This window comes from Falco biarmicus, chromosome 9, assembly GCF_023638135.1.
Source record: "Falco biarmicus isolate bFalBia1 chromosome 9, bFalBia1.pri, whole genome shotgun sequence".
NCBI lineage: Eukaryota > Metazoa > Chordata > Aves > Falconiformes > Falconidae > Falco > Falco biarmicus.
In genome coordinates, this window is record NC_079296.1 from 1,999,250 (window position 1) to 2,024,027 (window position 24,778).

Consider the following 24,778-nt stretch of genomic DNA (forward strand, 5'->3'; position numbering starts at 1 on the left):
AAGAAATTTGTTTTCAAGAACACTGGAAGCTCATCTTAAAAGATTTTCTATTTTAATAAATAAGTTTTATGTATTTTTTAATATCCTGCAAGCCCTGAATATTATACAAGATTATAGGCAAAAATAACATTTCTACTTACAGCAAACTCCTCAGGAGTTACTTTCAACACATCAAATACAACTGCATCATAGCTTTTATTGGCATAATCTGAACTTCGCCCTTCCAGAGAATCTGAGCTGCTACTACCCTACAAAGAAAAAAACGGTAGGCTTACCTGCAGAATGATGAATTTCATGTCAAATTCAGAAAATAAATATATGCAAATATTAACAAATGACAAGAAAATGCATAAACTTCAAAAGCTTCAATGAATCATAAAATTCAGTTTAGCATCGTTCACAAATGTTTCCAACTGACTTTCTTCTCCCAAAGACTACAGCAACATACAATTTTAGCTCTGTGAAATTTCCAGCTTTAGAAAGCCATTTCTAAAACCAGACTAAAAAGTTGTCAGAGAAAAAAAGATGTGTTGGGATTTTGAAGATTCATATTAAATAGAAAATTTTAATTAAATATGCAAGGTAAAGAGTGGGTAGATCCAAATCATGTCGCTCTATCCATAACATTATAAAAAGAAAAAACTCACATGTCCTGAAATTTAACACAATGTTAGCTCCAGGGTACTTCAGAATAGTACTGTGTCTTGCCTTAAAAACTGGTGCCTTGCCTTACTTTTAAAGTTTCTGCCCTTGGGCTCAGATGCAGGCACTTGTGGCTCATTCTCCTTTCTTCAAGAATAATGTGATTTAATAATAGCAGCATTATTTTTCTATTTCTTATCTTAAAATTACATACTGAATAAAAATAGACGCACATAAAATCTTAAGCCCTTACTTCACTGAGGTTATTTGCTAGAAAAACACTGTTGTCACAACATGATGTTTTGGCATCTTAACTCACTGTGACATGTAATTCTCACTTAAAACTGACTTGGTAGCGAAGAACTGGAGGGAGATAAAACAGATGCCGATTCTTTCTTTCTTTCCATACAAAGTATCTGGGGGACTACTGATTAGGAAGCCTGGTATTTGTACCGGGCAAACCCAAGAAAAGAATAAAGGGGGATTAGTAGAAATACATGTAGTTATGCTATATCAGGAAAGTGACAAGTTTGTTTAGAAAGCGAAAGACTGTCTCAGTATCTACAGACGCATGGATAAAGAAACATGATTCATACAGTCTTGCCAGACTTCCAAAAGATTTCTGACGTGGGTCCTCACGCCAAAGACATTAAGGAAACTATGCAGCCCTAGCATAGCAACTATCCTTGCAATGATAAATAATAAATTATAAGACAGCTGTTACACTCACTGAGAATATGTGAATCAGCAGATAATTAAGCTTAGATAAGTGATGATTATCGTATATTCAACAACCTGGAAAGGCGGTGAACAACGAGGTGAAAATGTGATCTTCATTTTATTTAGTCAAAATGGCAAAACAAAAACCAAAAACCTGGCAAAAACTGAAAAGGGACTTCACAACACTTGGGAGGGTCTGGAAAAGGAAAAGAGAACATATATAATGGAGTGTGACCACACCCCTTTATAAATCCATGGTGCACCTGAACTTGGAATACATATGCAGTATTTATTATTAAGATGGAGACCAAAGAACTAGAAAAGTTTCAGAATGAGGCAACAAGGATGACCACAGGTATGGAATGGCTTCTTTACAAAGAAACACTGGCTATGCCAGAAATCTTCAACCTGGAAAAGAAGTAGTGGGTTGTGGGGAGGAAGTATAATAACCAACAAAGCAAGCAGAGGAAAGACAGGAATGGTCTCTCTTTGCCTCACCTAACACCAGGAGAAGGGGTATTTAGTTAAAATTAGAGACCAATTTCACATTAGTAAGAGGGTAAAGGTCTTTATACAGCATATAGTTAAGCTGAAAAACAGCTTGTTAAGGGATTCTGTATAAACTCAAAGTTTACACACATTCAAAACAGGGGCCTAGGTAAATTTACGGAACACAAATACATTGCAAGATAGCAAATCCCTGGGTTGCAAACAGCTGTGGGCCAGGACGGTACCGGTGGGATGTTTCCTGTGCTTGCACTGCTCTCGTGCCCCTCTTCAGGCATTTGCTGTTGGCCACATCAGAGACAGAATAACGGACTAGAAGAATCTTCAGTTTGACCCTGGAGACTTCTTATGCTCTGATCTATGACAGATATTTCTGTTCTGAGAAAACAGTGTGAGAAAAGTCCCCTTTTTTTTTTAATAAATATTTTGAAGAGGAATTTCAAAACTGTGTGTTTACATACGCAATTCAAAATGCCCCCCCTATCTTGAGAGAATGAAAAACTTTTTCTTAGTCTGAGGGCATTTATACTATGTTTGAGAAAATGACCTTCTGCAGGGCACAGCTGTATTATGTACTTTTGTTGTAAGATTTTTAAAAATCAGCTCACTACTGAAACAGCTGATTGTTTCATGAAAATGAGGATAACTGCTTTGGCAGGATCAAGTTGTGTGTGCAAAAGGCACCACTACAATGGAAAAACTTGCTTCACACAGCTCTTCGGCTGTTTTAAGAGATGAAGCAGAATTTTTCAAGCAGGGAAGAACTGCATCAAAATGTTACCTTTTAAAAAAGCAGAAAGTACCTCCAATCATACACTTAAAATGTGTGCTTTACTGGGCAAGCTTTACTGTAGCTGATTTATAATATTTCATCATAATATTACATGAAAGCAAAAAACCAGAAGAACTCAGTAGGGTAACTAATTCCCAAGCAGTCTTCAGTTGGCTGTCCTGGACAGGCAAAAACAGGCCGGTGGCTGTGCACAGCAGCTCAACACAGAACTAGGCAGTTTTTGGAAGCAGCACAACAAAGTTGCCTGGTCTCCAAAGGATACAAAGGGTTAAAATGAACAAAATCTTACAGAGCACTTTCTAACAAGTAGACTAGTAAATTCCAAAAAAAATCAGCTGGAGTATTTTCTGACTGGCTCCATTTCGATGGTACATTACATTACTTTTAACTCAATAATAATAAACAGCTGCTGTTAAGTTAGAGAGCAACAGGTCAAAAATGCTATTTAAAATTATTCTGAATGATTAATCATCATCATTATCAATAAAAAAATGATTGTGAACACTGAGAACCAATGGAGTGTTCTAAAATTACTCTGCTGTCAAATACTATGTCATTCGTAAGAAAAAGGACTGTTATGACCAGTAGTGGAAAGGTGAATCAAGCCAAAATTTCCATTTTGATACAGAAGCTAACAAAACCCAAGGAACTGTACCTCTGGAGTGGCGGAGGTGACCATCACATTGGCCATGAAGTCATTCCTTTTATACATGCTCTCCCCGAGATGCAGGAAGTTTCAGCTCAGCCAGCACTGGTGAGACAACATGATGAAAACAGAATTCCTGCAAAGCAAATGTATTTATGCAAATAAATAAATAAAATTAAACAAAAAAATCCATCAACAATGCAAGAGATTTCAGTGTTCTTTCTCAGAGAAAAGAACTTCAGAAACAAGATCATCTTAGGATCTTTCAGGTACCAACTGTGGACAATTATAACCGAGTATTGCTAAATCCATGCCAAGTCTTTATCTCCACTTCCAATCAACTCAAGAAAAGTAGGAAAAAAAGTGTATTTGTCATTTATGATTAACTAGGTTTTATATTAAGTCCATGCTAGGCAGTATTCATCCAGAAACTGCAGGTTACTGTAATGTATTTTAAAATAAGAAATCCAGGTTATCAACTGACTGAAAAATGGTGCTTCTTCACTTTCCACTGCTCATCAATTAGTCTCATAACTGGTGATTGAAGTCCCACTGTATCTTTGTAATGTACAAAGTCCTACTTGCAGCTGCTTGGGCCTCCACTAATATCTATACATACAGGTGTGCCTGAAAAAGCACTTTATGTCAGGACCCAAAGAACAGAAGTTTTCCAGAGAAGAGAACCAGCCAACACCATCCTTCTTAGTTGGAAGGATGAATCTCAAGGATCTCAGCTAACCCAGCAACAGCACTGTCTGAAGTGACTTTTTCCAAACTGGATTAAGCAGACAGATGCGGTTCCAAATTGGCTTAGGACTTCACGTATGTAACATACCTTAAGCTTCCTCCAGAAACCAAAAGACTGGACTGCAAAAAAGTCTGAGTATGTGGTACTACAACGAAGCTGCCTCTACCCACCTGGATCAAATAATTCATTCCAGAATTACTAAGTGTTAATGAAAATAATAGAACCACCCAAACAAAACCACCAAAAAAACTCCCCAACACTCCATACTGCAGTTCTGAATCAACAAAGCCACTGACCACAACAGTAATACTCTTATCTAAAAGAACTGTCAATCTTGAAATAAAGCACAAATAATTAAAAGCATATTCCTGAGTACTGAACAAAGGTAAGTATTTATAAATATTTATCTACCTAATATCAGGAAATCAGATTTCATCTTCTTAGATATATATTAATTATGATATGCTAAAGGATACACACAATATGGACATATGTGAATATATAATTCCACAGATCCAATTAAATTGTATCTCATTCAGAAAAAAGAAATACATATAAATAGGCACAACTAGAATAAGAATAACTGGCATGATTACAGACTTCATTCAGATAGCAAGGGTACTCATAGAATAATCACACACACATTTTTAAATAAAATCACTTACCCAATGACACTTCCAGGCACAAAAACATTCTTTGTGGTCAAATTTCTGTATAAGGGCAAGTGAAGGGAATCTTAAGCAATTTTATTTTCAAATATACACAGCAAACAAAAATTTGACCATAAGGGTGGCTAAATCGGAAAAACGCTCAGAAGGCTTTTTCATGTTACCAATGGAAACGTCTGGTCTCTCCCTCATACTGGACCTCTGATTATTGCTGTGAAACTTAAAGAATTAATTAATTCTCTGTATTTATCTCAAATGAAGTAAAATCCAGAACCAAAACTCCAATTCTACTCTCAAACACAGCAAAACCAGGCTTCACACTAATACTGTATACCGCGCATTTTAGGCATCCATACTAACCCCTAGCTTGCCAGGTGAAAGCTGCCCTTTCATTAATGATCCAGTGTGCCAACTGGCACAATAACATAGCACCTGCCAAACTCCATCAGTTAAATGTTCAACATCACACATTACACTCTCATCTTGATCACTGAAAATCTTGTCAGCTAATACATTGTAACGATGTATTTGAAGTTTACGCTCACTGAATCACAATAATCTCAAATCTAAGACTACTCTTAAATCGTAAACAATCTTACAGGAATATATTAACAGACTGTTAGGACTACAATGAAATGGCTGATTAAGTACATGAGGGGACAGCTATGGTGTTTACCAGCCTTACTGAAGTTACAGTGTTCAACATGACCCGTTGCTAACATTCTTCATAGAGGAGGTCTTAGCAGAGGATCAGCCTCTCATTTTGTCAGGCAAGCGATGCTTTGTGAGATTCAGATCCGAGAACCCACATGGAACCTTACATGAAACCTTGTTAAAATGGGTTTGAAAAAAGCTAACACAGTCCAGACCTGCAGGACTGCGCAGAAGAAACTGCTGAGTCCAAACATCTGCCTCATCAAAAGAAAGAACTCTTCTTCCCAAATTAAATAATCAGTGTTATTCCCACGTGGTGAAAACTAAACTACCTGAATGTTTCTATTTATTAAACCTAAACTAACTGCTAGGAACAGGTTAAGGTACAGACACCACGCAGCCCTGTTTCACTGTGTGAAGAACTGGCAGTGTTGCAGAAAGTTTACAGACACTTCAAGCATGCTGCTAGAAGACAGCTAGTAAAAATTTTTCAGATACAGCATGCACATACATACATTAAGCACAGAACCATTCATATGTGTCTCTGCAAGTGTATAAGCGTGTGCACACACAGAAAACAAGAACTGCTTACAGAATTACCAAGTCAGCTCAAGCACTGATTCACTTTAAATCAAGAAAACAGCACGGTTGTTTCATCACTCCCTGCAGCACACACAGATGAACCCCACAGCAACCACCACCACCAGCAGCTCCAGCACATGTGCTCTTTCAGCAAAATCTGCAGTTACTGCCACATCTCCCTTTGTGTCCTCACCCCTTCCCACACCACTGATCACAAACAGGAAAATGCTGGAAAAGCAAGCAGCTGAGGAAAAAAAAACCCCACACCTCTTATTTTACTCCCTTAAGATCCCTGCAAGGCCTTACATGACAACTCTTACCATGACCCCATGGGCACACATGAAACTGCCCTTCAAAAAATGCCAGAATCTCCTTGTTAAAAAACAGTCAAGAAGCAATTTCCTTTATCTTGTGTCCTGATAAAATTAATTCATATTTTGAGCACTAACAGACTGCAAAGTACTTCCAGGTCTGGAGTTGCCCCTGTAAATAGTCCTTAGAGATACTGAAGTGGAAAGCAATTTTCATGATGTAATTTCTTTAAAATGTGGCATTTACATCAAGGCCACAAAAATGTTCTCGTCTCCTCCTTCCCCGCCTTTCTGACTAGGCTTTCCAGTGTGCGGGGGCTCAAAAATGTTCTGAAAAGGGAAAGAAAAATCCCATATGTGATCTTGTATCTCGTCCAAGCCTAGTTTTACTCCAAGTTTTAACATTCACTACACCAAAAGGAGACAAAAGTGCATTAATATCTGAAACTAAAAGCACCAGTGTATCTCTGCCTTTCAACATTCAGTACATAGAAAAAGCTTGCAAGGTTAGATATTTCCATTCTAATTTTTTTTTTCCCTCAGAACATTTCAAATACAACACAAGCATTAAAAATGCACGGCCTTCGCCTATGTGCGTATGTTTCTCCAAGACTCATTCCTCCTATGAAAAAATACTCCACACACCTATTTGTCTTGCTGCCTTAAGGAAAGTCTCAGGGAGCAATTTAAGCCAAATCCATGGAAGAGTTTTTCTTCTTCTAGTATCACCCCATCATTTGAAGTATTTCCACATCTGCTATCACAGAAGGTATTACTCCACAAATTAACACTGGAGCTACTACAAAGCCTACTGTAACAAAAGGCTGTCAGACTACAGACATAAAGATATCAAAATCTAATATAGAAACTACTCCCCCATACTTGCAATATTTCACTCCAACAAGACTAAAAAGAAATTTCTGAAATTCTGAAAGTTATCAAAGGTCCAACATGTTGGCAATAAAAGGTAAGAAGTCACTAAAGTGACATGTGATTTCTTTTCATAGCTCTTGTTTTTTAAAAATTCTTTCAACTTGCTCAGGTTAATCAGTAAGATGATGCATTACACAAACAGTGCTTAAAAAAAAACAAAGAAAAGACCTCATCAGTTTGTACAGAAGGTTCACAGGTACAGTAGATCTTATTCATAGATTGCCAGAAGCAAAGTGGATAAATCAGGATGCAAACATACATACCACCAGAGGTTGCCTGTTCTTCTCTGCCAACTTAAACCCATTTAGATTTGTAGTGCTCTCTGAAGCAAAAGTGGAGACAGTACAAGAACAACTAAACTGGAAAAAACAAAAACAAGAAACCAAAACACCACCATCAAAATAGAGCACAAAAGTAATCCCTATCACCATTCTTTTACCAGCGTTTTTGAAATTTTGTGACCTGTGGAAAAGAAGTAACATTCCCTGAAAGCATAAATGCAAATTTGACATTGCTGCTAGTAATATTACACGTATGTCAGTTAGACGTAGTTATTACTAGTTATCCAACTCACAAAAAGCCTCCTAAGCACTGATACCCCCTCTGGCCAAGGAAATCCCTGTGCCCTAATTTCTGAATGCGAGCAGAACAATCTGGGGAAGTTAGTAACTGTTCACACTGCTCCCAGCAGATATGAGAACAACCACGTGAGCAACCACTGATTGCTATTGTTCTAATAGATTTTCTTGTTGGAGGAAAAAATATTGAGCTAGACAGGCTTTTGATATGACGCGGTATGCCCATTCTGGGCTCCAAAAATTAACTGTCTTAGCTGATTTCAAACCCTATTTACTTACTACTTCCACTGGTTCATTATGATTTTCCAAATATCACTGACTCATGAGCTGACAGCTGCAGCATGCTTGTAAGAAAACATGCTTAAGTCTCCTATCAAAAGATAAGTGTACTTCAAACTTAAATTAGCTGCACAACTGGTTCAGTGAAGACAATTAAAGAGCACTAAGGCCCTGTCTGGGCACTGATAAACTTGGATGGAACCAACAAAATTAGCAGTTGGGTTTCTGGGGGTTTTTTTTGTAAATAAGGGTCCAGTTGGAAGCGACCTAGTTCCACTGCCTGACCACTTTCAGGGCTGACCAAAAATTAAAGCATGATGTTAAGGGCATTGTCCATATGCCCCTTAAACACTGACAGGCATGGGGCATCGACCAACTCTCCAGAAAGCCTGTTCTTGGGTTTGACCACCCTCTTGGTAAAGACACTTCTTAAGTGTCCAGCCTAAAACTCCCCTGATGCAGCTTTGAACCATTCCCAAGCATCCTGTCCCTGGATCCCAGGGAGAAGAGCTCAGCACCTCCCTTTCCACATCCTCCTCAGGAACCTGCAGAGCTATGAGGTTGCCCCTCAGCCTTCCTTCTCTCCAGACTCAAAGTCCTCAGCTGCTCCTCAGAGGACATGCTTTCCAGAATATGGTATCAAACATCAGAATGGTTAGCTGTCATCAACTAAGATAAGGGAATGAAGACTACTGAAAGAATCCTGCTTTTTACCTCCAGCAAGATCAACAGTATACTATTCCACTTCACTGGCAAATACCACGACCTAAGGACATATTTACAATAGACCATACAGAGCTCCATATTAAATTCTGAATTGTTTTTCATCATTGCACTCATCTTCCTCTTTCTTCATTCTAAAACTGTTCCTCCAGATGTTCACCATAATGTTTCTTTCCTTGATGAACCTTGAACAAAGTCATATTCAGATGCTGTGGGCGTACAGTACAAATGAGAATATGTTAGCACAGTTAACGTATTGGAAAAGGAAAATGGGATTGCATTATGAAAACAGGATGAAACAATAATGTAGTTATACTTGAGTCCCTGTGCTTGCATTCAGCCACTGATGTGAAACTTGTATCATGATCTACATCACATCCAGCTTCAGCCCAGAGGCTTGTAAGAGGGGAGAAGCAGTCCCATCTTTTTGTGTTACTGCTAAATAAAGATAAAAAGGCAATTAGCATCAAGGTATGTAAAACCATGCACGGCTTGTTCTCTGTATCTAGATATTTACATACCTTTTCCCCCCTCGCTAGGTTTCTTTTGTTTAGTACCGTAATTTTAATGTTAAAAATAGAAAAAAAAGTGTATTTTCAAAATCAGAAGAGTCTGAGCAATTTACAGCTGTTTTGTTATTGCAGTGACAGAGCAAGCCAGTCTGGAAGGACTTCTAAAGGAGAATTTCTTTAAATCTTTCAAAGAAGCAGCTGCTGAGTGCTACATGGATACTTGCTAACCTAGAGAAAAATTAACACACAAACCCCAGAAGCACTGAGGAACACTGGTGTAAACAGTTTTGTTCCTGACAGCATCCCCTCTGAAAAGTTTAGTGAAGACATAATGTAGTGTTTGAATGTACTTTCCTGAGTGCCCCTGTCCAGTCAAGTATCACCTCTCAAACCCCATTTCTCATCCACTCACGTACAATTTCTGCAAAGTGGAGAGGAAAAGGACCACATCTACAGTAAAGGCAGAAATTATCCATGTGAACCACACCTCCATCAGAAAAAAGCAATCTTTTGTATGCCATTCCCACATGTCAGACTGGACAGTGTCTAGTCACAATGCTTTATATGAAAAAGCTCTTTTAATTTCAAAAGTCCTTTTGAAATAATTCAACATTAGACCTTGGTGGCCATTTTGTACAACACAAAAAATTCTAAAATATTCAAAAGCCTGCGTTTTAATAGTAATTGCCTACAGAAGTGTAGTAAGAAAAAAGCAATTAGGCTACACAAGATTAAAAAGCCATTACAATTATAGGACTAAAGATTCTCCTAAAAGAAAACTGCCTTGTGTATTTCCAGTAATGTATTTCATCATGCTTTAGGCAACAGTACCACCTATAGATAAAATATGCCATGAACAATTTAGTAGCTTCATGCATATTCTTCTCAGAGAAACTTCTTGCTATCGTTAATAATAATGAAAATGTAATGGAAATAGTATTTATAATTTAGTATATAAATCCCTGTATCAAGCTGTGACAAGATCCAATGACAATACACCTTTTGAAGGGAAAGAGCATTTCAAAGTTTAGTGCAGCAACTTACACCAGTCACTGTTACACTACCACCACAAATACAGAAGTTGAGCAGATCTAGCAGTGTCCCAGATTTAGGGCCACCAGACCTATCAGTCTTCAACAGACTGTGACAGGATTTTAACCAAAACAACTATAAACTTTATTAAGAGGCCATCGATTAACTATGTGTTAACCCCACTGATTTAACTGACCACAAACTGAAATCACTAAAGTAAATAAATATTCAATAACATGCATCACTACTGAGCAAACAGGCTGAAAAACTGATTCTTGCAGCACCTCCCAACAGCTGCCAATGAATCAAGTCTTAACTTATGAAAAAGCAGATTCAAAGTTGATTTCTTACTAAAATTGTCTCTACTTTCCCACTCCCGCCCCTCTACTGCATGTATACTCAAATGAGTTCTGCTGTAAGGAAAGAAGTGGCTACTGTGATGAATTTAAGAAACAACTTCAGAATCTGGGTCCCAAACTGTTTGGGGTTTATGAATACTCAACTAATTTGAATTATACCTAATGGTAGGATAAAAACAACATCTGATGGTCAGGTCATGCTTTTATGATACATTCTACTTGACTAGCCACATGTGGAACTATACTGCCACAGAATCCTCTGTCATAGCCAGGCTGCCCTACAACAGTGCAAATCCTGGATTTTCAAAATAATTTTTCGTCATAGGGCAATCTGGACACAAAGAAATCCATGGCAATCACTACACTGAACAGGTAAGCTGACATTCAACAAGCTGAATAAAAATAAGGCCTTATCAAATTTCAGAATTATAGTGAACGGGAAGTCTAAGTCTTAATAGTTTAAGAGCTGTATGCACAACATCGTAACAAAAAGGCTCTTCATAATGCTCTTAAAACTTGAATAAATAAAATTTATACTTTTTTAATAAATAAAATTAAACTTTTAATAAATAAAAAATTATTTCAAAATTATTTAATATCTCGTAGGATCCTTAGCTACTAAAACCATGGCAGAGCAGTAGGCTGCAAATGCAGGTTTGAATGTGTGATGCTATTTTTATCCTGATGATGTCCCACACCTTTACTACATCCACTGAAGAACTGACAGAAATGCTGCTCAACCGAAGCGGTAACTTGTAGACAAACATTGCATTCTGATTTAAATTTCTTTGCAAAACTAGCTGAAGTTTTGTATTTAGGACCAGTTCAAGATCAGAAAGACAACCTGCCTGTCACACATAACGTCATTAACATATTTTGAAACAGCATCTACGCAATATATTACAAAGAGGAACTAGTATAGACTAGCATTTGCAATATTTGCCACGAAAGCATAACAACCTTTGCGGCTTCCGAGTGTTCTAGTAACAATAAGCTGGTTTTGCAATCAAATGTTAGAAGTCAGCAGAAGTATCTCACATGTTCTACTATAAATGGGGAAGAAAAAAAAAGCTGCCTTTGTTAAAATGAAGAATAATGACTATAAGCTACTCCAAAAAAGAAATATAGTATCCTTTGCTGCCACTTGGAATCTCTCATTCTGCGTCAACCATAACACCCTGTGGATTCTCCTCTCCAAATCTTACCTAATCAAGTTTTAAAACACTTCAAAGTTTCCAACGTTCCACTAGGTGGCACTGACTCTTAACTTATCCCAGGCCCGTTTCCAAAATGCCTTAAAATATTCTGGTTTAATATGTAATCCTAACAATAGGTACTATCTTTAATTGATTAAGAAATGAAAATGGAAAAAAGTACTTTCTAGGTTTTAGGGTGGGTTTTTTTACACAATAGAGTACTCTAAGAACCTCTGTTACAGCATCCCTTAGAAAAATAACAGAAATAAATACAGAGAAAATTACACAACTTTGGTTATTGTGAATTCATTCAAAAGACAGTACTAGATTGCGCTGTGCTCCTAAGCCCTGAAGAACAGGATTTACTCAGGGCTAGACAATAATTTATCCCTCGCAGTTTCCATCATTCCAAACTTAGTATTAATACTGCCAAATCATTTTGGCTGTAAAAGCAAATATTCTGGAAGAGATGTGCAAAGTGTAGGAGGCAATAATTACCATTACTACCTTGCCTGTGATTTAACTTATACTCCAATGGTCAAGATGTTCACGTAGGACTGTGACAAATACTCCTTCTTTAGCATGAAGAGTTATTTACAACTACTGCCACGTTCCTTCACTGCTTCACCTGCAGACAGTTTAGAAAACCCGCTGTCTCTCTCAGACTCTGTAATACCCACAACCATAGTTAACTATCTTTCCACTGAATCACTGATGCTGGAAGGGCCCTCTTGAGATTACATAGTCCAACACCTCTGCTCAAGCAGGGCAGGTTGCCCAGGACCATGTCCAATTGGGTTTTTTATCTCCATGGATGATGGAGATAATCTCTGCTCAACATGTTCCAGTGCTTGATCATTCCACAGTAAACAAAGTGTTTTCTTGCGTTTTGGTGGAATTCCATGTGTTTTCCATGTACTTTATTCTAATTTGTGCCACTGCCTCTTCCATTCACTGGGTGCCACTGAAAACTCTGGCTCCCTATCCTTTACACCCTCTCATTGGGTATTTCTACACACTGGTGACATCTCCCTGAGCCTTCTCTTCCACAGGCTACACAGCCTCAGATCTCTCAGCTTTTCCTCATACAAAAGATGGTCCAGTCCCTTAATCATTTCTGTGGCTCTTTGCTGGACACACCCCAATAAGTCTGTAACCTTCCTGAAATAGGGAGCCCAGAACTGGACACAGCACTCGAGATACGGCCTTACCAGTATTGAGTAAAGAAGGTGGATCACATCCTACAACCTGCTAGCCATGCTCTTCCTGGTGCAGTCCAGTATGCTTTTCCACAGTATCACAGCAGCCAAGAAATAACCAGTAAGGAGGGGAAAAAAAGGCAAGACAAAGTGAAGAGTGCCTTAATTGAAGACAAATGGATGAAACAAGTTCCCCTTCCCTCCCCTTCCCATTTTTTCATTGAACTAGTGCTGAGCACCATGGTGGCAGAGGCTGACTTACAATAGTCCTAGGAGCCTTCATCACTGAACAAGAAACAAGAGTCTTTCTGTGACTCACAGTACATCAACAAAGAAAATAATTGATACAGTGATATCAGGAAATGGGTCAGTAGCATAAAACAAGAATTAGATAGGCTTACAGACTGCAAGAAAACTAAGAGAACAGAAGAGGACTACATGTGACACCAGCACTTCTGAGTTCTGAAAAAAATACTCCAGCTTCATTTCTTAGAAATAACAGGGAGCAGTGAATCAAGAAACTGAAGCAAAAGTTCCGATGACTACTCATTTAAGCAAACACAATAATGGTTGCTATCCAGAACCAACCTGTTCTTCAGGTCTGAATCCCTTAGGTTGTTAACTAGAAAATTGCTGGGTGATGGACTTTCCGAGCGCTTGATGAGGCCTATTCTGAATATCCTTGACAAATGGCACCACAGTTCAATTAGAGCAACACTCACTCTCTTTGGCAGGCTAGAGTGAGTGAGCAGAATCGGTACGCTTGCTGCACAGGAAAGATTAGATGACTTGGACAATTTAACTATTAGAAGGCCCAATGTAAACCTAAATAAAGATCACAATTTATGTAGAAATTGAGACAGAGATGTTTATTATTTTGAGAGTATTTAACTACAATAAAGACTTTACACAGTGTAAATGTCTACTTACTTCAATTAGCATGTTCCAGATGCCAACTGCAAATCCAAGGCTCCTGTATCAGAGAATTTAGGAAAAACACATGCATACAGGAGCTGTTCAGAGATCATTACTGGTTACAGGGCTTGCAGTCACTGCAAGAGTGGGTTGTGCTTCCAAAAAGGTGTAACAGATAGAGTCCGTACCAAAGAAAACCAAAAGCTGACACACTAAAGTCTAGCAAACAAAGGATGGATGATGGTGTTCCTTGTCTGCACGTTTATAGGAATGAGTTCAATGTTCCTGTATTCATCTTTAAATCCTAGGAAGGAATCACCTACTGAAGAGACAGAGATGACAGAATGAGGAAGAAAAAACAGAACGACACAACAGAAACTGCAAAGCATTTACCCAAGTAGGTATGTGACAACAGTACTTGCACTGTCTTATGCATGAGAGGATCTGAAGTCAGGAAAACCAACCAGAGATATGTACAGATGGGGATTAAGAAACACACATGAAGGGAAAGAATTTATATAGAAAACTCCAGGTTTGTAGAAACCTGCCAAAACCAGATGCTGAAGGACAGAAAAATAAGCAAGAAAATTACTTATGTGAGAATATGACCATGTAAAAAGAGCAGAGAAAGTGACAGCATACCAATGAAGCAAAAAGATTGATCCATTTGCCTCTGTTATAGAACAAGAAGTTGCCTAATAACGGGATGGCCAGAAAGTAAGAAAAGAAAATCAGCCTCAGCAGAAAAGAGTCAGGGAGGTTGGGTGGGCTGAATGCCAAAGTTCAAATGCACTAGAGGCTTACCATTTTTACAAAAGCTATCTGGAATTTTAAATCCAAACAAGAAGAAAGAAGTCAGTGATGCTGCTCAAGATCCACAGAGATGAATAATCATCTCAAAAATGGTACTAGGGGTAAAAAGCTGACAGGGAAATGGAGGGGAAAAAAACCCCACAAACTTACATAATGGAAATTAGAGAATAAACAGAAAATAAGAATAGCCCAAAGCCAACTTGACATGAAGTCTTCAACAGACTGCAACCCAAAGATTAAATAAGTTTTTTGTCACATTAATAACTGCACACTGTGGGAATGGTTCAGAGATTAAGAGTAAGCAATACACAGCTTAGAATTGTAAGTCTGTCCTTTAAAAAAGAAGAAAAAAAGAAAGGTAAGTGTGGAGGAACAACACTGTTAATGGAAGTAACTACAAAGAAGTAGAAATCACCACACCCAATACAGTAAACTCAGCTGTGAATGTTTTAAACAGTACACATACTAGAGCTGGTAATCTATGTAGCTAAATAATTTCCCAACACTCTAGGCCAATAATTCAGTCTGCTTAATTTTCCTAATTAATTTCCAAATACTCCCAGATGACAGAGAAAGTACGTTAGCAGAACATTTATATTCAATATGACAGAAACCCTATAGTTCACTGAATGCAATGACTGGCCACTTACAAGCCATACAGATACATATAGTGTCCAGAGAATACGCGTGAACTTGAGAAAAGCTCCGTCCTCTCCCAACTGGCTTGCAGGTGCACCAGCTGGTGTGTAGTACTTACTAGCAGCTTTTCAGGGCCATAGCAGACACAGGAGGGGAAAAAAGCCATCTCCCCTGAGCTAATTCTTTTGTGCCTTTAGGGTTGCACTGTCAAGTTTGAAAGCCAGATTAAGGCATCAGCTATCAATGTGCTACGCCGAAAACTAACGCAATGTAGATATAATATAGAAATATGCATTCCAAAATTCTGAAGTCCTGGGTGGAAGAATCTGAACACTTTATGTGTACAAGTCCCAGAGCTGATTATTCAGTTAGCTAACACACTTCTCAAGAGCATCAGACTACCAATTTCAATTGGCTCAGGCTTCCTCAGAGTTAGAGAGTAAATCACAGAATGGCCAGGGTTGGAAGAGACCTCTGGAGATCACCTAGTCCAACCCCCTGCTAAAGCAGGTTCACTTAGATAGATCTAGGTGATAAATCTAGCAGAGATATATACCCCATGCATCTCAGAAGACTGGTTTAAAATTAACTGGTCTTGAAGCAATTCTCCTGCCAAGACGATTGTGTGAAGACATCTTGACTGTAATACACACACTGATTCAAGGAGGCTATCAGACCAGATTTTCTGATCTAGCCTCCCACTGACACTTTTTAGAAGTAATGTCCTTGAACTGCTGGTCTTACTTTTCCTGGAACACTGAAAGAACTCTATATTGCTATTTCAGGGGCCACTTTTTTCCCATAATGGAGCTGAGGAGTTTTGCTGTGATACATTACATTATCTTAATCCAAACTACATGCAGTTGATAGTCTGCAGTAGCCACACCCTTACAAAAGCGTTCATGGAGGCTGCCTGTTGGCATGTGGGAAAAAAAAATAAATCAGCTTTTATAACCATGTAAACATAAGTTACCCTATGGTAACTGGCAATGACTTCTCGTAAATGAAACATGAACACAAACTCCATCTTAGCAAATTCTAAGAAACTGAAAGATTACTATATAACACAGGGAGAAAGCACTGCCCCGTTGAAGGGAACAAAGTAGAAAATATTTCTAGGTTAACAACAATAACCTACAAAGAACAAATAATAACAAAAAAACCCTCAAGTTAAGAACTCAATACCATCTTGATCAATATCAAGACCAATCTGCAGTTCTCTCTCCAGCCAAAGTCCTCCCCCAAAAGCCATTACTCTTGAACCAAGTCTGCTGACTGGTATAGGTTAGAAGGACAAGATACACTTTAGGAGAGTTATATTTGGGGGGAACCTCAATAAAACAGTCACACGAACATAAATATCTATCTGCTGGATTACAGTATAATACTATCACAACTCTTAAGTTCTCTAAACAGAACTGACATAATTTCTCGTATCAAACAAGTGAAAATAGGAAAATACCTGCTACTTGAATTACAATTGCATACTTACAGTGGAACAAGGTAGCTCTGTACTCATTCAACCCATTTTGCTGCACACCTCCATCAGTCTGTTGTTGGGTATAGCTCTGGCTATTTAGTAAGTTTATCTTGTTTAAAAGCATGACATTCCTGTAAATTAACAGAAAACAGAATTATGGTGATGTTTATTATATAACTCAGTTGTTCTCCAACTGTGCATTCCTCACCTGAAACATGCATTATGGTATTTCTATTCTTAGCTCTCCCTCCTGGCTTTGATGGCTAGTTCCCCATTCTAGTTTCACTGGTATGTGACAAATTGCCAAGCACAAAAGAACTAAAGAATACATCCCAGAGGGAAGAGCAACATGTAAGGAATTTCATAACTATTCTCCAAATATGTACCTGTAATTTTTCCTCACTCCATCAATGAACACAAGGTCCAAGCTGACGGGGTTTTGCTTATTGGTTTTAATCACTTATTTCAAGGCACTTTATGAATGGTAAACACTAATTCTCACTTCATCTTCCTGAAGACTTAACTAAACAAAGAACAGTCACAAAACCAAATACAATCATTCTTCTTTCTCTGTACCAGCAAATCAAGCTACAGCTCTTCCACTCAACATGATCAGCAGCAAACCTGAGAAAATGCCATGTAGGCAACTCACTTGGTGACATTTAGACACACCTCTTCCTTCTTCTCCTCTTTTGCCTTACATTAACTTTTATACCAGCTAATGTTTAAGAAAATTATACATCAAAATAACCTCAAAGATAGATACTTTGATATGGAAACTACCATGAAAACCCCATTAAAGCCCATGTTGCTTTGATAAAGTTAAAAAAATCACTGCAGATCACATGGTGTTACTACTGTGCCTCTACTACAGTCTCTATTCTTCTACTGTTAAGGAGCTTCCACATACAAAACCACCTATCTGCTAGCCTTTAAATACATTCAATTCCTACTGGCAAAGAAAGCTATCTTTTGCTGGAAAAGCAGCATTCTCTTCATATGCTCAAAACTCATCCGAACTCTGTATGTGTACAGCAGTTACTCCCTGCATAAATAAATGACCCTAGTTCATAAAAGATGAGCTACAAATGAGCTAGCATCTACTTAAGTATTTCAACCAACTACAGACATAATGTATGTTCACATGCCATCCCAGCTTTGTCAATCAGATTTGTTCCCTGGTAATTAAGTTTTTGGGGTTTGTGTGTGTGCCTGTGCGCACGCTCAATTCTGTCTACTTCTTTCATTTTCAATGGCTTTGAAAACTAACTTTCCATGTAACAATTTGATACATCTGAAAAAAATGCCTTTGCAAACTCTGTGCTGGCAGTCTCCGGTGTATCTGAACTTTTCAATTAGGCAGCATTAACTCTTCCTGTTTGTCCACCTCCATCATGCTGTTAATAGTCAAAAGGCCATTTCATATTGCAGACAGACATCAATTAGGCAGAAAGAATTTATCAGGAACAGATACACATGCCACCTGATGTCAGCAAACAGAAGTCCATGAAAACATTAACAAATGGGAGAAACAGCCTCTTGTTGAAAAAAATTCATCAGTATTTGGTATCCTGCATTAAAGACTACCTCTGTGCCTCACCACAAATGAACTGAACAACTTTTAAAGGGACTGACATTCATTGAAGTTAAAACATGTTTCACACAACAAACCCAGTAAAAAAATAATTTTCCACAATAATCCAATTAACCACTACAGTTGATGAAAAGCTTTGAACCAAGGAAAATATCTAGGACTACATATTCAAGGGATGACAGGAATCAGGAAATATAACCTATAGAAATTAGGTAATCTCAAACTACATCTTTGGAAACTGCAGAAGAGTGCAAAATCCTTATGTTTCATTCTACTTGCTAAAGGAGCTACTAAAGCTTCCATTAACCTTGTATCTTCCTCAACATCTTTGGTGCAACATGTTCCATAAGAGGGTATCTAAATGTTTACTTTGGAGAAATTTCTGCAAGACAGCAAATTGCTTTCAGATCCAAACATGAGAAAGTATTTTATTTTTTTTTTTACAAAAAGTGTAAACTAGTTTACTTTCTTAGTTAAAAGTTCTTGTACTTATTTCTAAGAGATGCGATACTTCTGAATATCTATTTCTGACTGCTTATGAAACCAACAGATGTAGTCATAAAAGAAAATTGAAAGCAGCATGATTTAACAGTGTTATTTAAGCAGTCTTTTTTCCTTTGGTAAAGGGTCAGCTATGCTTTGCTGAAACACAAAAGCGGAGTCTACATTTACATACCAGTTGCAGAATTTTTTATTCAACTTTTTAAATCTGAAAACACCAAATGGTATTATAAATATCTAAAACTTTCCGCTATTCACTTTCTATTACTTGAAGATAGCATTTAAAAGATAAACCTAAAGATATTCAAAGTAATATTAAAACAAGCACAAGGATGTTGAAATAAGATAATTTTCTGGAAAGCCATCCTAATGTAGTTTCAGAAAACAAATCTAGACTGAAGACTTCATCTAGCATATTGCTCAGGAAATAGAATATATATGAGATAAAAGGCCAGCTGAAAGACAGCTGAGATGCAAGAGGAGAGGCTGAGCGCACTGGGTTTGTTCATCTTAAAATGACTATGCTAAGGACTGATCTTGTTGCTGGCTCCAACTCCTGAATGGGAAATCACAGAGAAGATGGGCCCAGACTTTTCTCCAAGGCAAGCAATGAAAACGCAAGAGGCAGCAGAGACAAGTCACAGGAAGGTAAATCCCAATCATACATGAGAAAAAAAATATTCACAGTGAAAATGCTCAGGCATTGGAACAAGTTGCCCAGAGAAGTTATGGAATCTCAAAATTCCAAACTCAGGAAGATGCTGAGCAACCTGCTCTAAAACTGGCCCTGCTCTGAGCAGGAATTTGGACTAGATTATCTTTGGAGATTCCTCCACGCTTACACTAGCCTATGACTACAGTAATTCCTTATTCTAAAAGCTTCATGTTTTCCTCATATGACATCATTTCAGCCTAACATAGAGCCTGTGAATACTTACTTAAGCATACTGTTCCACATCCCACCTTAGATGTCTTGGATTGTTTTGCAAAGTTATTCAAGAAATGTTTGGACAATGCTTAGATACATGGTTTAACTTTTAGGTTGCCCTGTATGAAGCCAGGGGGGTGGACTCAACCCCTGTGGTCCCTCCAAGTTGGGATACTCTGATTCTATGTTACATCAGTTTTGAGTTGAGGCTGGACACAGAACACCACCACACACACACTTAATACTTGTTCTTTGGCCTTCTCATGTAAGCCCTTACCACCAACACTTCTCTGATCACTTCAATGTTCTCACAGATACCTCTCTCGCCTCTCCTAAAGAGGCTGACTGCAGCAAACATTTCCCTTTTGTGCTTGAGACCTTCCTTGATCCTGCATTTAATCAATTTGGCTGCTCTTGCTTTTCAGCTCTCCCATCAAAAATTCTTAATACACTTCCACTCCTAATTTTGGGGCGCTCAGAACTTTTAACCTTCCTTTTTAAAATGCATATTACAATCCAGCATCCTTTTCACTAAACACTTTAGGACTTAAAATCTTCTTCCTGATTCTGTTCATTACTTCCTTGTCTGTTTGTTTAGATAGAATTAACCCTTTTTTTCCTGTAACAATGCACTGAGAGTTCTTGTTGCATTGCTTTCCTATTTTGAATGCCTGCAACATTTGCAGAACGTCCGCACCTCAAAACACATTTGATTGTGCTTTAAATGAAGCCTACAGGTTCAAATATAAATATTTTGACCTTAACACACTCTATTCAAATACATCATGTGCCCAGTGGTCTACTTCACCCTGTTCAGACTGACTGTCTTAACTGTTCACATTTTCAAGATGTTATCTACAAATGTTAACCATGGCATTCACCAATTTACTGCCAGATGACTGATGAAACTGTGCACTGTCAGACCTAGCACAACTCCCTGTAGAATCATTCTTATAAGAAATGGTTCTTTCACAAGCAGCTAGTATTAATACATCTGATAGACAGTAAATGATCAATTTTGTTGTTTGTTATTAAAAGGATAATACATTGTTATTTTTTTAGGCCAAGTATCACACAGTATTAGAGTGCTTGATTAAGTAAACATATCTGTAGTTTTTACCTAGTTACCTTCGTCAATTCAACCTAGAATTGCATACAAGAATAAAATTTAGTTTGGTTAGCAAGACAAATTTCTCACAGAACCATGCTGTCTTAACTACCCCAATATTTCTGTTCTTCAACATATTATTAAATAAAGCCCATCCTATTTTCCCCTATTATTTTGTCTGATATGGATAATCAAGGTAACATTAAAGAATAAACTCCATAGAGCACCTGCCTTTCGTTAGCTCAACACAAGAACTTCAAAATCGGGACTGGCAGGCCAGAGATCTCAACATCTATCTAGCAATTAAGAAGAAACCTGGTTCTCAGGCTTTTAAACTGTTTATCATTGGGAGATACTGTCTGACATTCATTAACTGAAAATAGTTCAGTTCTTACCTGATATGACATCCTCTTTCTCGCCAGAAAAAAAACACACACCAAAACCAACCTTATTATACAGACATTGATGGTTTTCCCAAATTAGCCTAGCAACAGACAAACATATTGCTACGCTTCCTCCAGAACAGATACCAGTTTTTCCTTGCTGTCCTGAGCCCTGGTAAGTATAACTGGCTCCAAAACTTTTGGTTACTTTTTCACCTATGGTACTTCCAAAATTCCAACTTATACAGCTGCTACCTAGCTCCCCTACTCCCATTTCTAGATCTTTAGTTTCAAAACTGACGTGTTTAGGAGTGAAAACAAGTCAGTCTTCTGAGCTGCTGATGAAAAGTGTTACTCTTCTGAAGTATCACAGGAATAGAACACATGGTTTTTAAATGAGGCAATCTTGCTGTTGAATTCTTCCTCCTCCCCCTATTCCATATAGGCTAATACCCCAAGTATGATGAAAAATGGGAGCAAAAATGTGCAGAAAAAATGTTTTAGAGAATTGTTGAAATTTGAAGTTTAATTAAAAAAAACCCATACGTTTGAGCAGTTGAGAAAGATGAGCTTTTGCTGACTGTCAATACAATGTATTACTTTAACCAAAGTGACTGAAAAACAAAAAATAAAACACTATTCAGATGCACCATTGTTAGCCACAGCAAACACTGACTGGGACAGAAAATATAGCAAATACGGTCACCTAATAATTACTTTTAAATAAGTTTCTCAGTCTCATAGTTCAACAAAAGCCATGCTTCCTATGGAAGTTCACTTTAAAGGTATTTTATGTTTGTATACACAATAAATGAAAGTATCTTTCATTTTCTAAGGTGCTCATTAGTAATGCTTTTAAATACACTATCACATCTGTATGTAAAGCTTGATTACAAAACGTGCCAAGAGACTGGAAATACAAGTTGTCAGGGAACAAAAAGCAAAGCTCACCAACTATGGCCCATCTTGATTTCTAGATGTTGCCCCTTTACTAAAATAAGGTCAATAAACAAAAAATAATAAAACAACTTGGTTAAAATAAAGTTTTCTGATGTTTTTCTTCCAACTGGTGCTATGTCTGGCAGGGCGGACAACATACAGAAAATGAACAGACAAGTGCCCGTAGTTCTGCCCTTGCTCCATCCCCTCCCTGTCCTTCGCACACATAAAGAACATCCACCAGGCACAGCACCCACAGGAAACCAAATCTGGCTGTAACCACAACTGCTGGACCTAGAGGGCAGAGATCGCTACGTTCAGTGATAAACTCTTCAAGGCAAGGAAGATCTTTCCACATCTTAACAGGGGTCCAACCCAGATTTTTTTTTTTTCAGTAATAAATAAAGACAAGAGATTACATAAATTCCATTTTCTCGGGTTCAGAACAACAGACTAGAGACAAAAGGCACACTGCGGCTACACACTTAATTCCAACCACAGTTCTTCCTCCACCACATCCCAAACCCTTGGGAGTACCTAATCCTGCTGAAGCCAGACCAAAAATTATCTGATGTGATTTTAAAACAGGCCGTGGCCAACCAAGGCTCCTCCACGGCCCCTGCACGACGCCGCTCCCACCGCGGGCACGGAGCTGCCCGGTTGATTCGGAAGGTGCAGAGGACATGACCAAACGCGGGGCTTCAGCTGCTCCCCTGCACAGGCAACGCGCCCCCCGGGGAGGCTCCTCCCGCCGCCCCCCGAGCCCCGGGGCGCCCAGCGCCCCCCACACCCGCGCCCCCCGCACCGCGGCCCGACCGGGCTCCCGGCGGTGGCAGCGGCGCTCCCGGGCCCAGCGCCACAACGTCGCTTGGCAGCCGCGCGCCGCCGGGCCGAGGGGCCGCTCCCGAGGGGCCGCCAGCCCGGCTCCGCCGCCTCAAGGCCACGCGGCGCTCAGACGGGCACCCGCCGCCCGCCCCCTGCCACAGCGCGGCGGGGCCCCGGCCCGGCCCAGCCCCCCCCGCGCACCTGCCCGCGGCCGCGCCCGGCCCGCCCTGCCCGAGCGCCGGCAGCTGCCCGCAGGCGGCGCGGCCCTGGCCGGCGGAGGCGGGGGGGGGGCTCTCGGCCGGGCCCGCGCCGCAGAGCTCCGCTCGCGGCACACGCCCGAAGCGGGGACGGCGGCGGGCGGGGGGCTGCGGCAGCGGGAGGGCTCGTAGCCCGCGGGGCGGGAGGGGCGAGCGCGGCCCCCTCGTGCCGGGGCGGGGGCCGGCTCCCACCTGTCCCGGCGGGCACGCAGGGCGCGTCCCCGTCTCACCTGGCCGGGAACGGCTGCGCCCAGCGTCGCCCGCGAGCGCTCTCGGCGCGGGGACCCCGCCGGCACCGGGACGGGGGCGCGCCCACAGCGCCGCAGGCCGCCAGCCCGCCGGACCGAGCCCCCCGCCCGCCGCAGCCGCTGAGGACGAGGCCCAGGCCGGCGGCGGGGGAGCGAGGGGAGGAGCCGGGGCGCGCCAGACTGACGGGCCCGCCGGCCAACCGGCGCTGCGCACGGCAGCGCTGGCCAATCGGCGCGGGGAGGGGCGGGGCGGGAGTGTGCGAGCGCGCAGGCACTGCGCAGAGGCCGTCACCGCCTGCAGGTGCGCGGCGTCTGGCGGTGGGGTCGGGGCCGCGGCGGCGGGCAGGTCTTGGCCGGGCCTGGCCGGAGGTGGTCACGCGCTCGGGCTGGCTGCGGCCGGGGCCCGGCCAGGCGCTCCCTGGGGTGAGGCGGCGGGGTCAGGGCGGCTCCTCAGGCGGGAGGGGGCCGGCGGGCCGCAGCCCCCCGCGGGCGCTCCCGCGGACAGCCGGCCCAGCCCGGCCGCGGAGACGAAATTCCCGTTCTTCCGTCCGGGCAGCACCTGCTGAGGGACGGGCCTCGACTCAGAGCAAAGGCTATCTGCCCCCCCCCCCGCCCCCGGCCCCTAGGCGCGGGCCACGGGCGGGAGGCAGCGCCGAGCCCCCGGGCGGGACGGGCCCCGCGGCCGGGCCGTGCACGGTAGCCGGAACGGCGGGAGCGCCCCCGCGCCAGATCCGTCCCGCGCGCAGCCCCAGCTGGGTCCCGCCCCCCCGCGAGCGCGCTGCGGCGGCGGGCGGGGCCGTGGTGCGGTGCGCTCCGCTCCGCCGGCCGGGGCTCGCTGCCAGGACGCGGGGGTGCCCGGGGGTTCCTCGCCGGCTTTGGGAGGGCGCGTGGCGCCCGGAGGACATGCGGGAGCTTTGTCCTTCCAGCCTGCTGGTGACTGAAGGGCTTCAGTGCCTGTCGGGTCCAGAGCGGGTCAGACCCTGCAGATACCCCAGCGAGACGTGTATGAGCTTGCTTTCCAAAGCAGGAAGATTAAATTTGAGAATAAACTATAAACATAATTTTA

The 24,778-nt window shown here is 41.0% G+C and overlaps 1 protein-coding gene across 13 annotated transcripts in view; it reads right to left on the reverse strand.

Moving 5' to 3' along the window:
- The window catches only part of RALGPS1 (Ral GEF with PH domain and SH3 binding motif 1), a 120,283-nt gene extending 96,408 nt beyond the window's left edge, over positions 1–23,875 (reverse strand). For 4 of the 13 annotated variants that reach the window (XM_056352988.1, XM_056352987.1, XM_056352976.1 and 1 more), the window contains exons 1-5: positions 23,695–23,875; positions 16,942–17,060; positions 7,468–7,563; positions 3,318–3,444; positions 141–248 (exon numbers count right to left, since the gene is read on the reverse strand). In XM_056352988.1, the coding sequence (XP_056208963.1) occupies positions 141–248; positions 3,318–3,374 (165 nt within the window). In that variant the 5' untranslated portion in view covers positions 3,375–3,444; positions 7,468–7,563; positions 16,942–17,060; positions 23,695–23,875. Of the gene's footprint in view, positions 1–140; positions 249–1,437; positions 1,559–2,096; positions 2,248–3,317; positions 3,445–4,143; positions 4,227–4,721; positions 4,767–7,467; positions 7,564–13,094; positions 13,168–14,012; positions 14,056–16,941; positions 17,061–23,694 lie in introns of those variants that run through there. The other 9 variants (XM_056352978.1, XM_056352985.1, XM_056352982.1 and 6 more) reach the window with 9 other exon arrangements.
- Positions 23,876–24,778: the final 903 nt, after the last annotated feature.